Below are 13,737 nucleotides of genomic sequence, written 5' to 3' on the forward strand. Positions count from 1 at the left end.
AGATGCTACATTTTCTTTTAGAATATTAACGTTTTCCTTAATATTACAATTACTTAGGATTTTTAGATTGCAAAATGATGTAAAATCACAGCCATCCAGTAAGCTTTTAATTTTTTGCATAAACAAAAGCACCAAGTTGTAAAAGGAATATTAGTTTTACATGAAAACATTTCTAAGGAAATAGTAGGGGATAAACTCAGAGAGCACAGGAATCAGGTCACATCGAGATTAAAAAGCCACTCTAGTCCTGGCCAGGTGGCTCAGCTGGTTGGAGTATCATCTCATGCACCAAAAAGTTGTGAGTTCCATTCCCAGTCAGGGCACATACCTAGCTTGTTGGTTGAATCCCCGTTTGGGGCACTTATGGAAGGCAACCTATTACTGTTACACTCTCACACTGATGCTTCCCTTTTTCTCTCTCCCTTCCTCTCTCTCTAAAGTCAATAAACATATCCTAGGGTGAGGATCAAAACAAACAAACACGCAAACAAACGAAACAACACTTTAAGCAGTTTAAGAGAAAGTAACATGATATTATTAATATTTATAAAAATGCTTTGGTTATTCTGTAAAATAATTTTAGGAGGTAATGAATGGAAGATGAATGATCTTATAGGAATTTTTAGATTATTCTGGAGAAGATCTGATGATATATTGAGTAGGAAATGGTATCCCCAACTGAGTTAAGATGTACGTATAGAGGGCATTTACTGGGGTTTTGCTTTCTTACCTCAAATTAAAAATACTACTTTGACTCACATTGCTTAGTAAAAACTGAAACTAACAGCTAGAATTTGTCTTATCTCTATCTTATTCCAACCCCACTTGAGGTTACTCATACCCTTTCTTGCTTCTCTTTTCAGTTTTTTATGCATTTTTCTCTAAGTACTAGTTTAGTTCCACCACATAAGTTTGGCTATACAGTATTTTATTTATCTATCAACTCTATATTTTCTTTATTTCCATTATGCTTTTTTCTTTGTATATTTTTACACTGTGATTTTGTAAAAATGTTAAATTAGTATACCTTTCTAATGGTGGAACATTCTGTACCTCTAGTAATGATTTTATCTTAAAACATATTTAGTTTCAGATAAACCTAGCCACATTAGTTTTCTTTGGGTTATCATTTACATTTTTTTTTTCCTTTCAATTCTTTTTTCCCAATGTGTCCCATATAATCAACACCTAGTTGGATATTTTGTTAATCAAATTCAAAAATGTTTCTCTTAATTAGAGCCATTAAGTTAATATGAATCAGCTTATCTATATATATATAAAAGGCTAAATGATCAACCGTCCATCCATCCAACCAACTGACTGATCGACAGGCCAGTATATATGATGCACACTGGCAATTTAAAAATAAACGTTGGCTCGTGCACTTCTATTATAGAGAAAGGGTGAATAGTGATATTAAAATATTTTGTATTTTAATTTTATAATACTATATTATATATACTATTTTGACATGTAATTTTTTGCAGTAATGTAATTACTGCACGAATCTTTCTTTTAATTAATTTCCTTTCAATGTGCATGAATCCATGCACCCTCTCTGAAATAAATAAAAATATATTTTTAAAAAATCTAAAAAGCAAAATGGAAGCAAGAAATAAATGAAATTTTATCTTCAGAAACTTAAAGAAAGTAACTTCCAACTTAGAGTTTTATACACAACAAAATTATTTTTCCAGAATAAGGGCAAAGTGGAGAATTTTAGACAAATAAAAACTAAGAGTTTTGCCATTTTGCTTCATCACTTAAAAAAGAAAATTCTAAATTTGGAAAAATGGAAGTAATTTCAGGAAAATGAAAGATGTTTAAAAGTATATAAATGAGTAATCATTGAAAAACACAAATATAGTGAAGTTAAAACTTTTGTTACCTGAATAAAAATAACACCATGGAATAAAAAAAGAGAAATATATGTTACAATAATGTATATTTCAGAAGTGGAGGTTGTTGTTGTGTGTGTGTTTTTAAGATCTTTTTATTGATTTCAGAGAGGAAGGGAGAGGGAGAGAGAGATAGAAACATCAATGATGAGAGAGAATCATTGACCGGCTGCCTCCTGCATGACCCCAACTGTGGATCTAGCACACAACCCAGGCATGTGCTCTGATGGAGAATCAAACTGTCACCTCCTGGTTCATAGGGCAACACAACCAGTGAACAACACTGGCCTGGCTTCATTTTTACAAATCAGATGTCACTCTGTTACAGTACTCTATTTTCTCAGAGTGCTTTTAATGTGCTTTATCCTTAAGGCCATTTTCTTATAGAATATAGAACATACTAAAACAAAAAGTAAAATTAGCAGAACTACAAAGAGAAACAGAAAAATTTACATTAACACTTTCATTCTCAATAATTCTACTTTCAATAATTGGTAGAAGGTAAAAAAAATTACCAGTAATACAAATTTAAATTAAGAAGCCTCCCAGAACACTGAAATCAGTACCTACAGAACACATTTTAATGCATGTATAGGATATATTGCTAAATAAACTTTATTTTTAGAACCCTTTTAGATTTAAAGAAATTTGCAAAGATAATACAGAGTTCCTATACTCTGTACCCAGTTTTCCCTACAATTAACATCTTAAATTGGTCCTATACATTATTATTAACTAAAGTTCATACTTTTTCCAGATTTTCTTAGTTTTTACCTAATGTCCTTTTTATGTATCTACCCAGGGCACCACATTACATTTGGTAGGCGTGTCTCCTTTGACTCTTCTTGGTTGTAACAGTTTCTCAGGTTCCTCTAAAAGAAATTGGCCTCTTTGGAGACACAACTTATCCCAAGACTGGGACTGAGCGTCTTACTTTGCCAGAATGTAAGGAAGTGTTTAAAAGCAAACAACTCACAATGAGGGAAGCATGCCAAAGGGTTACTGGAAGCAAGTGAAAGAGCTCTCAATTGCCAAAATTGGAACAATTCAAACAAGAAAAAAGTAAAGTAGCATTGAATTATAATCCAAAGCAGAAAATAGCCATGTGTCCATATTGATATACATATATGTTGGATAAATAAATAAGTGAGAGAGAGAAGGGACATAGCTCTTATACAGAAGAATTCTAAATAATGTATGTAGATACTTCAACTATAAGGAGGTAAAGTATAACTAAACTACCTACTCCTTATGCATGGACTATGCATAGTGATTTCCTTTCATGGAGGGCAGTATGGAAAATGAGATTAAAAGGTTACTCTATAGTGGAAAAGTCTAACAAATATGACCTCAGCCAGGTGCTAAAGATTAACATCCACAGTGATGTCATGTCCATAATCTATAACCCTGAGATAATATGATGAGAATGACACGTTACTTCTGTGGTCTTCCTTCAAGAAACCCATAAGATCCCATGTGATCATGAGAAAGACATCAGAGAAATCCCAATTGAGTAATATTCTACAAAATAATCTGATCAATTATCCTTACAAGCATCAAGATCTTTAAAAACAAGGTACTAGTATATCTGAGAAAGTGTCACATCCAAGAAGGCCTAAAGAAGTCTGACAAGTAAAATGTTGCATTTTGGTTGTAATTGGGGAACTGAAAAAGGACATTGCAGGAATAACTGAGGAAGTCTGAATAAAGAATAACCTTTAGTTTATAAACATTTGTCAATATTATTTAATTATAACAAACTAGAGGCCCGATGCAGGAAAATCTTGCATGAGTAGGCCTTCCTTCCCCTGGCTTCGGACACCGGCTTCCCTCTGGCCCCAGCTTCGTCAGAAAGGCCATCCAGAATGACGTCCAGAATGATGTCCGGTCTAATTAGCATATTACACTTTTATTATTATAGATGTACCATACTAATGCAAGATGTTAATAAGTGAAATTGGGTGCATGGCATATTAAATGCTCTCTACATTGTATTCACAACTCCATTTTTTTAGCCATAATACTCAAAATTGTCAAGGTGAAGTAAACAAATACAGTCATTCTGGAAAGAAATTTAGCAATGTATTTCTAAAGTCTGAAAATCACTTTTGCTCTTCAAAACAGTGATTTCACTTTGCAGAATCAGCTGATCCCATCAACAATCAGAAATGATGATATATGTTTATAAACAACAATTTCAACATTAGAATGTTTAAATAAAGTATATATGTATATTGTGATGCACTGATACAATGTTTATTATGTAATGCTAATTAATAATAAACTTAATTACATACTACTAGAGGCCCAGTGCACAAAATTTCTGCACTCAGGGGGGAGGGTCCCCAGCCTGGCCTGTGCCCTGTCACAGTGTGGGAGCCCCACAATCGATTGCCCCAAAGAGGTAGGACCCTACCCACCCATCCGGGGCTCCTTGATGGATTGCCCCAAAGAGGTAGGCCAGAGCCAGGGGTCCCGCCTCCATGCTGCGCAGAGCTGGGAGGCAGGACCCTTAGGACCCAAGGCAGGCCTCGTTGCATGAAGCCGGGAAGAGGCCGGATCCTCAGGCAGGCCTCGGTGCATGGAGGTGGGACCCCCAGGACCCCCAGGCAGGCCTCGCCACGCGGAGCCAGGAGGAGGAGAGACCCCCACGCAGGCCTCACTGCGTGGAGCTAGCAGGCCTTGCCTTGTGGAGGCCGGACTCCCAGGCAGGCTCCATGCTGCACACACAGCATCAAGCCCAAGCCCAGCCCCACCCACTTGCACACACCCGCTGTGCGTGCAGCCATCTTGTGATGACGACCACTTAGGCTTTTATTAGTAAGGATTAGCAAAGTAGACAGGATCCCTAATTGCATATATATTATTCATTAACTATGTAAAATGTATTTAAAAGGATGGAATAGAATATGCTAAAAGGTTAGCAACATATCCCTTGCAGTGGAGAGGTTATGAGGAGGGAGATAGAGTGACTATCCTACTCAGGCCGAAAGAATGAAGGCACTGTTTTTAGGAAAGTTATCCTCCAAGTTCACCAACCTTGAGGTGCTTCAGTCTGAAAAGCATCTCTACAACTTGTCTTTGTCTGATTTCCATCGAACCGTGGTGATATCCAATGCCCCGCTTTAACAGACCGTGTAGTTTGTAGCCTTGTCTTGTTCCTCTCAGTCTGCGTAGGATCTTGGCTAAAGTCTGAAATACCCCAAAAAAAGAGTCTGTAGTGTCAAATGAAAGCATTGATCCTTCAACTTAACAATGATGTCACGTCTAAAAAGATTGTTTAGAGATAAATTCAGAGTTGGACACACTTTAAACAATAGTATGTTTAAGGCCAGAACCCAAAACCTATTTAAATAGGTTTTATATTTTAGTAGAGTCGTTTCACAGTACCGGACATTCAAAGCTCCATATCTTTCTGACACAAGCAAATGCAACCCAACCTTATATGTAGTGATCCTTTCTTCATCCATTTCTTCATCAGGAACATGTACCCCATTTTCTTCCCCATACCCGCTGGGTGGTCAAGGCCTAGCCACGATCCCAACTGCTTAATCACTGGCTATAGCTGTAATGGAATGAACTAAGGGTGCCAGCTCACCCTGGGACAGTGAGGACACACTGAAGGGACAGGATAAGAGGTGGGTGAGGGACCAGAGTGCCCTGATGCTAGTACCCCCGCAAAATTCTCAGCTTAGTCTGACTTGCTACCACCTCAGTTTTATTTTACTTTTGCTGTTAATTCAACTCTAACTTGCTGGGTTTCTTTTTTATTATCACCTCCAGTCATGTCTGACCGGTATTTATTGTTCTCTCTCTTCTTTCTTTCTTCATGTCTTCCAGTTTATCTTTTCTCTGTTATCTTTGTGTCTGTCACTTTCCTCCCCCCCGCCCTGCCCAATCCTTCCCTGTTTCTCTCCCTCTGCTTCTAACCTTTTCTCCTTTTCTCTCTCTCTCTGAAACTCTCTATTTCTGTACGTTTCTTTGTCTATCTGTCAGTCACTGTTATTGTATCTCTCTTCTCTTTGTCTCTCTTTCCTAGTCACTGTTATTGTTTCTCCCTTTTCTTTTTTCTTTTCTCTTTTTCACCTCTTTACTCTCATTCTGCCTCTCTTTCTCCCCCTCCCAATTATTGCACAAGCCATAAACAAGTAATAACCATATTTCTCTAACTATTACATGAACAAGAAGGTCAACCAGCAAGGATTTTATGAGCAACCATTGCTTAGCATTTCTGAATGAGCTGTGCCATCAGGGAGAAGTATAAGGCAATCAGAACTCCACAGTTTCAAGTTTAAAGAACTAGGCACAAGGTAGATAAAAACTGACAAGGAAAATTTTTCAGAAGATAGACAACTATGATTTTGAGGTTCTTTTAGCAAGTTGTTGCTTAAGCCTATAGCTGAGAGAAAAGATTTTTACATTTGATATTTATATATCTGTCTACATAAAGGAATAGTTATAATTAACTTCAACTAATAAAGACAGTTTCATAAATATTGGAGTTATACTTTGGCACAAATCATCAAGCTGTTTTTAATAACTGTATAAACTCAAACAAATTATCTTTTTTAAAAAAATATATTTTATTGATTTTTAGAGAGGAAAGGAGAGGGAGAAAGAGATCGAAACATCAAACGGTAAGAGAGAATCATTGATTGGCTGCCTCCTGCATGCCCCCTACTGGGGATCAAGCCCGCAACCCAGGCATGTGCCCTTGGCCAGAATTGAACCTGGGAACTTTCAGTCTACTGGGCGACGCTCTACCCATTGAGCCAAACCAGCTACGGCACAAACAAATTATCTTAATTTCTCCAGCCTACAACTTTAGTCTCCCATCCATTGTTTCAAGATTAATTTAAGTTAAGTATGTTACGTGTTTTATAAATTCCATATCAAAGTATAGACATCATACACACTTTTATGTACTAAATTGTGCTCCTCCAAAAATTGTGCACCCCCAGTACCTCAAGATGTTATTGCATTTGGAGATGGAGTCTTTATAAAGTTATTCAATTAAAATGAGGTCATTGGGGTGGGCTCTCATCCAATATGATTAGTGTCCTTATAAGAAGAGGAAATTTGAACACAGGCACATAGAAAGGAAGATGGTATGAAGATAGAGAAAGAAGATGACCATGTGCAAGCCAAGGGGAAAGACCTGGACATATCCCTCCCTAGAAGCCCTCAGAAGGAAGTGACCCTGCCAACACCTTAACCTTAGACTCTACTCTCCAGAACTGGGAGAAAATAAATTTCTGTTGTTTAAGCCACTCACTCTGTGGTTCTTTGTTACAGCAGCCTTAGCAAGTCCATACACACACTTGCATTACCCTTGTTTTTTTTCTCTTACCTGATAATCCACAACTGTACGTTCAGTGTAAGTACAGTCTGGAGAAATTTCATAATGTTTCTTAAGGTTTTTTTTAATTTCCTTTATTTCAGCTGCTAATAAAATGATTCTTTGTATTCTAGCACCTGAATCTGAATTAAAATACCTGAATATGAAAAAGAGAAAAATGCGTAAATATATTGATTATATCATGTTCTTTTATTTATTTATTTTTTAAGTTTGAGGTTATGTATGTAAATGCCAGGTAACTCAAACCCAGAACACAATATGTCTATTAGAGGATATTCATCAGGCCTTAATTACCTCAATTGTGTCTTTATCAACTTACCATTTAAGTATACTTTAAACATATGCATTAATATGCATCTAACATGAAATAGAAAAACCTCCTGCACCTCTCCCATATCTCATGTCAACCAAATTTTAATTTATTTTCTATATCCAGTGGAACAATATTTTTTTACATTAAATATGATGGAAAAATTCAAGTATCCTACTAACTGCAAACAAATGCAAATTCTTAATAGTTGAAGAAGTATAGAAAAATGTTATCTGCTACTCTCTTCTTTTAAACACATACTGTAATTGATTTTCAATATGTGCCAAAATTAGCCATGAGCGATGTATTGGAGCACTTCTCAACAAGTCATTGCTCTGGTGAAGTGACATATGGAGAAAGGGTCAACATTGTGTTGGGTCATCAGAGTAGGCCTGATTCAGTCATCCTATCTGCAATTTTACTCTAAGACCCAAACCCATTTTATATGACCACCCCCACCTCAGAAATTTATCTGAAACAGTCAGAAAAGAATAATTTATTGTATTATGGTTATTATTTCTCTCAAGAGTAGGTAAAGACAAATGCTAGAAAAGAATCCTGAGGAGGGTGAGACTTGTGTAACTATTATCAAACAAAGTTATGTAACAAAATTCATACATCATGTTTTTCAGGTTAATTTGTACATTAGAATGAAACAAAAATACAGGCATTTGTTTATATATTTATATACTTTATGTTAAGATAATAAAGTCATAAAAATGCAAAAATCATATTTCCTTTGTTATGTTAAAGGAAAAATGTGTCAGTGAACTTGTTCTGACTAATTAGCTGGTTGAAATTCTAATGGGTATCTTTTTAAACAATTTATTTTTAGCAATATGCAAACTTGCAATTTCTAAAAAACAAATCTATAACTTGCATTGCTAAGAAAAAAAAGAAGCTAGTATAATGAAGAAAATTATTGTAAACTATGGTATAATTACTAAAATATTCAAAAAAATTCTCTCTTGGATGTCCCCACAAAAGTGAAGTATAATTAAATTAACTCGATGTATCATAGAAAGGGAAAAACAGTCACATTATTATGTTATAAAAACAAGTTTGAATTTATAAAAACAGCTGAACACCCATGCACTTTATTAAACATTTAAAATTCCACAGCTCAAGTAAAAACACTCACGCGGCAATGTTTCTTTTTTGAGATTTTCTTGCTTTCCATAGTTTCTTGATCAAAATTTTCTTCTCTCTTTCAGAATTTGGATTGTTATGAGTAATTTGTTTGCTTATCAAATGTGTAAAAAGTCGTGAAGCTGAAAGTTCCACTGAATGAATGTTAAATCTAAATTTAAAATATATGAGAATTGTTAATAATTGCATGTTCATATCAATCTTATATGTATCGTATATATTAGATACATCTCATATTACTTACATCTATCTCTCATATATGAGAGATAGATTATACATACAATCATATAAGTTTTATTCATAATCTACCTTTAATTTGTTTGCTTTGTAGATCTTGCTTTGTTTAAAATGGAATATAACAAATTAGATGTAGGTTTCCTCACCTTTCCTCTTATCTAGAATATATACATTTTGAGACCTAATTCCTTTGTAGCCCACCTGGCGTGGTTCAGTGATTGAGCATCAACCTATGAACCAGGAGGTCATGGTTCAATTCTCAGTCAGAGCACATTCCCGGTTGTGGGCTTGATCCCCAGTGTGGGATGTGCAGGAGGCAACTGATCAATGATTCTCTCTCATCATTGATGTTTCTTTCTCTTTGTCCCCTTCCTTTCCTCTCTCTGAAATCAATAAAAATATTTTTAAGTGTCTTTAGCCACCCTAGCCATTATTTTCTCTTCCCACTAAACTTTGAAGCACCTAATGTCTTTATCACACATTTATTTAAGATGTATATATTATGTTATACTGTTGAGGGACGGACTTTATAATTAATAATTTGCTATTTTATTCTCCTATGTTTCCAGAGGTGACAAATATCTCCTCATATTCACTATTAGCACCTACAGAATTTCTTGAATTCTGAAATGTTGAGTAACTGTGTATATACTTACTGGCTAAACTATTGAGTCTAAATATTTCAAGGTCATATACAACCACTCTTCCAAGGATATTTATTCCTTAAGGGCAGTCATGTCACAGATTGCTTCTGCATCCCTGAGTCCTGGACTTAACACCAATGAGCAAAGTAAAATGAACTGAATGTAAACTCATTTCATACGTATAGATTAACAAAATATTTTCCAAAGGAAAATCATTATTTTAAGTATAATGAAAACATGATTGCTAATTGTTTAATGTTGCTACTAAGCCCCAGCTCACTTTTCTTTTAATACTCTTAAGGGAAAATAGGAAAAGGAAATTAGCAGAGTGAAGGTCTTTCCTTTTTAGTGAAGAGTTTAGATGAGTCTACTTTTGCAAACAACCTATAGAAAAAATACAGCAAGGTCATATGTGTGTATATGTTATGCATGTGTGTGTTATTGTACATGCTCTCTTTGGCAAATGCACACTCTATTTATCCTTTTTTCCTTATCTTACTTTGATGATATATAGAACTTTTCTTATAAGGATGGGCCAGAAATTCTACAGTATTAAACTATACAATTAGATTTTGAAATATAGTCTAATGAGAGGTGCTCCTTTCTCTCATCCTATACCCAGCTTGGTATTATAAGTATGATTTCAACATAAATAGAGTTATAATTTCTCAAAATATGCTCTGGCCGGGTGGCTAAGTTGGTTGGAACAATGTTACTGTGCCCCCCAAAAAAGGTTGTGGGTTCAATTCCCATCAGGGCACATACCTAGTTACAGTTTGATCCCTGATCAGAGAGCATAAGGGATGCAACTGATCAATGCTTTTCTCTCATATTGATGTATCTCTCTCTCTCTCTCGAATTAATAAAAACATATACTCGAATGAGGATTAAAAGAATTCTCAAAATTCTACTATTGTGAATCAAAGGTTATATATATTCTTCCTCAATGATTGTTTTCAAAATTCTTCAAATTTATACAATATTAAGTATAATGGTATGAAAATGTTACTTACGAAAAAAATATTGCAGGCAGCCTATTCATTTCTTTAAGTTTTTCCACAAAATGAGGAAACATCCTTTGCTTTTCAATTTCTGCACTGTCAAAAGTTTGAGGCTTAAGGTACATGAATAACTGATTCACCTGAATAAAATTATAAGATAAGTCAAAATACTCATGATTGTGAAGAAGAGATAGATGATACAATCAGCTGGCATTTGAGACTGAAAATCAAATTGGTAAGGCTTAGCGCATTTTCATGGAGTAAGTTAGAAATTATATCTAAATAATGCAAATTTTCAAATAAAATTAAAATCTGAGAAAACTTGAATACCATGTTTCTACAATATTTTAATCATATCTATGTCATATCATGGCACGGTATTTATGGAATGGGGCAGAGATGGTTACAAATTGATATTGGTTATTAATAGGGTGAACACAGAGCACAGTAAGTCCTGTCTACAAATAATATTTTTAACAAAATATCTAACATAAAATTAAGGAAAATAAATGTTTAAAACTAAAATTTTAGGTGAAAAGAATGTAAAATGTTAACAAAAATTGATCGACAAGATGAGAAGAGGATTTTCATGTTATGAATGACAGTTTATTGCCATGAGGCATGTCATAAGGCCTAAGGAAAAGAAACATATCACTTGTGCCTAATGGAGAGTATACTGGATGGAACTAATTAGAGCTTAGAGATTGGCCACCTCCTAAAATATGTTGAGTCAAGAGGAGTAAATAAAATTAAGTTTGATCTAGGCTGGTGCCTGTATATCCCAGTGTGTTAAAAGCCAGATAATAACAATAATAGGCCAAAGATTCTCAACCATGTTTGCACATTGAAATTTCATAGAATTTTGTTTTAATGTTCGACTGCCCCCGCACCACACAAAGCCAATCAAATCAGAAATTTTAATAAGCTGCATTTTTATAAGCAGCTAATGCTGACAACCTTTATTTATACAATAGCAATTCTTGACAGTTGGTTTTCACACTTGCAGATCAGGTAGTCTGCCCAAGTCTGGGTGTAATTAAAATTTAAAACCAAAACCAAACAGGGGTTCCTTCCCATGTGGAAAGAGAATGCAGAAAATATGGGTGGACTGAAATTCTGCTTCCATTACCTGAACCTGGCTGATCATGAAGTGATCACATCTTCATCATGACTTTGGGCCCCAAGCAGTCAAGGTTGTTTGATATTACATGTCAGTATATATAAATGAATTTGACCATATTCCGTTCCTTCTAACTGTCTGGTGAATCAGCCCTGGGTAACTACAGCATGTGTCACTGCTTGTACCATTGAGATATTGTAGAACTTATTTTCAGGAAGTAAAATATGATGAGGATTTTATCATAACAAAAAAGTAAAGTCAAAGAATGGAAATTATAGTAAGGTAAATTAAATAATACTTGTAATTTATTTCAACTATCCATGTTGTTGGCAACCAAAAGAAACTGGGTGTTCACCTATTTAAATAAGTAAAATAGACAAAAGGTCTTCCTTAGGGAAATATTAGAGAAGAAAATCAGGGCAATGACCCACTGGTATTAGAAATCAGAGAAGTCCTATCCTCTATGAAAAGCAATAGCTTAACTTGAGATTCAGAAAAGATGTGGTACCCAATTATTCTTTGCATTTTTCCACATCTAGCTAACTAAATTTAAGCTAGAACACCAAGGCATGGCAATGAGGTACTCATGTTTCAAATCCTTGAAAGCTTTATGGGTGATTCTTCTGAACCTAAATGAAGAAGTCAGATCCATTTCATATTAATCTTAAATTTAAAGAAATCCTAAATGTTTTTAATTACCTTGCTTGGGTCCAGCTGACTCCAGTGAATTATTTCCTTTTTCAGTTCCTCTTCATATTTCTTAGCATCTGCCCTTGTTATGACTATTTTATTTTTGAAGCAGCTGAATTCTTCAGGTTCTAACTCCTTGAAAATGAAGAACCACAAATACAAAGGAAAATGAAGTAATCATTTTTTCTAAAGTTTTCCATATCCACCATTACGAAGGAAATCTCTCAAGCCGTCATCCACATTCAGTTACAGAGATAACTGCAGGTAGGCCAACAGTTCTGTTCTCTATGTAATGGTTGCATTTTATTCTGTTTTCATTAGAACATACCAACACATAATTTTTTTTAAACTTCAATTAACTCTAGAGGTAAAAGAAATAAAAATTTCTGAAATGTTTAATATATATATAACATATATATTAAACATTATATATATATTAAACATATAATATATATATATATATATATATATATATATATATATATATATTACCATGGCAAGACATTCTAAGCATTTTATAAATAACAAGTCAGTTAATCTTAAAAAAAACAACAAAGTAGATATATTTTTTTGGTAAGGAAAATAGGGATAATAGAGAAAATTTAACTTATTTGCCCAATTCTAGAGCACTGTGACTCTGGAGTTTAAATTCTTAACAAGGAAATATGCTGCTTTTATCTAAACCAGAATAAATACCATTCATGAATTTGCTTATTATTGATGGGCTGTCATAGCCAAAGAACTAGAGATATCAGCCATAGAAGTATATATTCACACACTTTTATTCTTGTCCATTCTGGCCAAACATGTACCATCGCATCATAAAGCAGTATGCTTTCCCGTGGAGAAAATCCAAGGTCTAAAGGGATTCCATACTTCTTTATCTAAAAATCATAAAATACAAAATTATTAATTTTATATTCCATATATAGGTTTATAACAATCTGGATACATACTCATTTTCCAAAGTAGTTTATACTTACATGGTTGACTGTAAGTGCAGCACATGGGTGATAGTGTTCAATGATAAACTCATTATCCTTTAGGGAACACACATACTTTTCTAGATCATTGTATCGCTCTGTGTACCACACTGTAAGTATAGGATTGAAATGATCATTAAAATCTGTTTGCTTTCAAAACTATGACCTAATTATGATTTTACAATTATGAGCAGACCTAGGAAGAGTTATGCATGAGACCATTGCCAGGAGCACATTAGAAACAGTGCTGTGCATTGGGAAGAACCTTGAAAAAGGATTCAGTATATCTACCCTGCAAATCTGTGTTTTACTTTCCTTCCTAGTCTTAGTCTTCAATTATATTATA

At 34.5% G+C, this 13,737-nt stretch overlaps 1 protein-coding gene across 5 annotated transcripts in view; it reads right to left on the minus strand.

Moving 5' to 3' along the window:
* Positions 1-13,737, minus strand: part of LOC139010675 (probable ATP-dependent RNA helicase DDX60) — a 91,198-nt gene that overhangs the window by 18,188 nt on the left and 59,273 nt on the right. For all 5 annotated transcript variants that reach the window (XR_011471558.1, XM_070415438.1, XM_070415439.1 and 2 more), the window contains 7 exons: positions 13,392-13,501; positions 13,188-13,292; positions 12,418-12,543; positions 10,611-10,738; positions 8,709-8,867; positions 7,249-7,393; positions 4,938-5,090 (listed from right to left, as the gene is read on the minus strand). Coding sequence is in view for 4 of the 5 variants with exons in the window: in XM_070415438.1 (XP_070271539.1) it covers positions 4,938-5,090; positions 7,249-7,393; positions 8,709-8,867; positions 10,611-10,738; positions 12,418-12,543; positions 13,188-13,292; positions 13,392-13,501 (926 nt within the window). In the remaining variant the exon portion in view is untranslated. The remainder of the gene's footprint in view (positions 1-4,937; positions 5,091-7,248; positions 7,394-8,708; positions 8,868-10,610; positions 10,739-12,417; positions 12,544-13,187; positions 13,293-13,391; positions 13,502-13,737) is intronic.

The sequence above is a fragment of the Myotis yumanensis genome, unplaced genomic scaffold (genome assembly GCF_028538775.1).
Source record: "Myotis yumanensis isolate MYYU_CA2020_CCGP unplaced genomic scaffold, mMyoYum1.0.hap1 SCAF_5, whole genome shotgun sequence".
NCBI classification, from domain to species: domain Eukaryota; kingdom Metazoa; phylum Chordata; class Mammalia; order Chiroptera; family Vespertilionidae; genus Myotis; species Myotis yumanensis.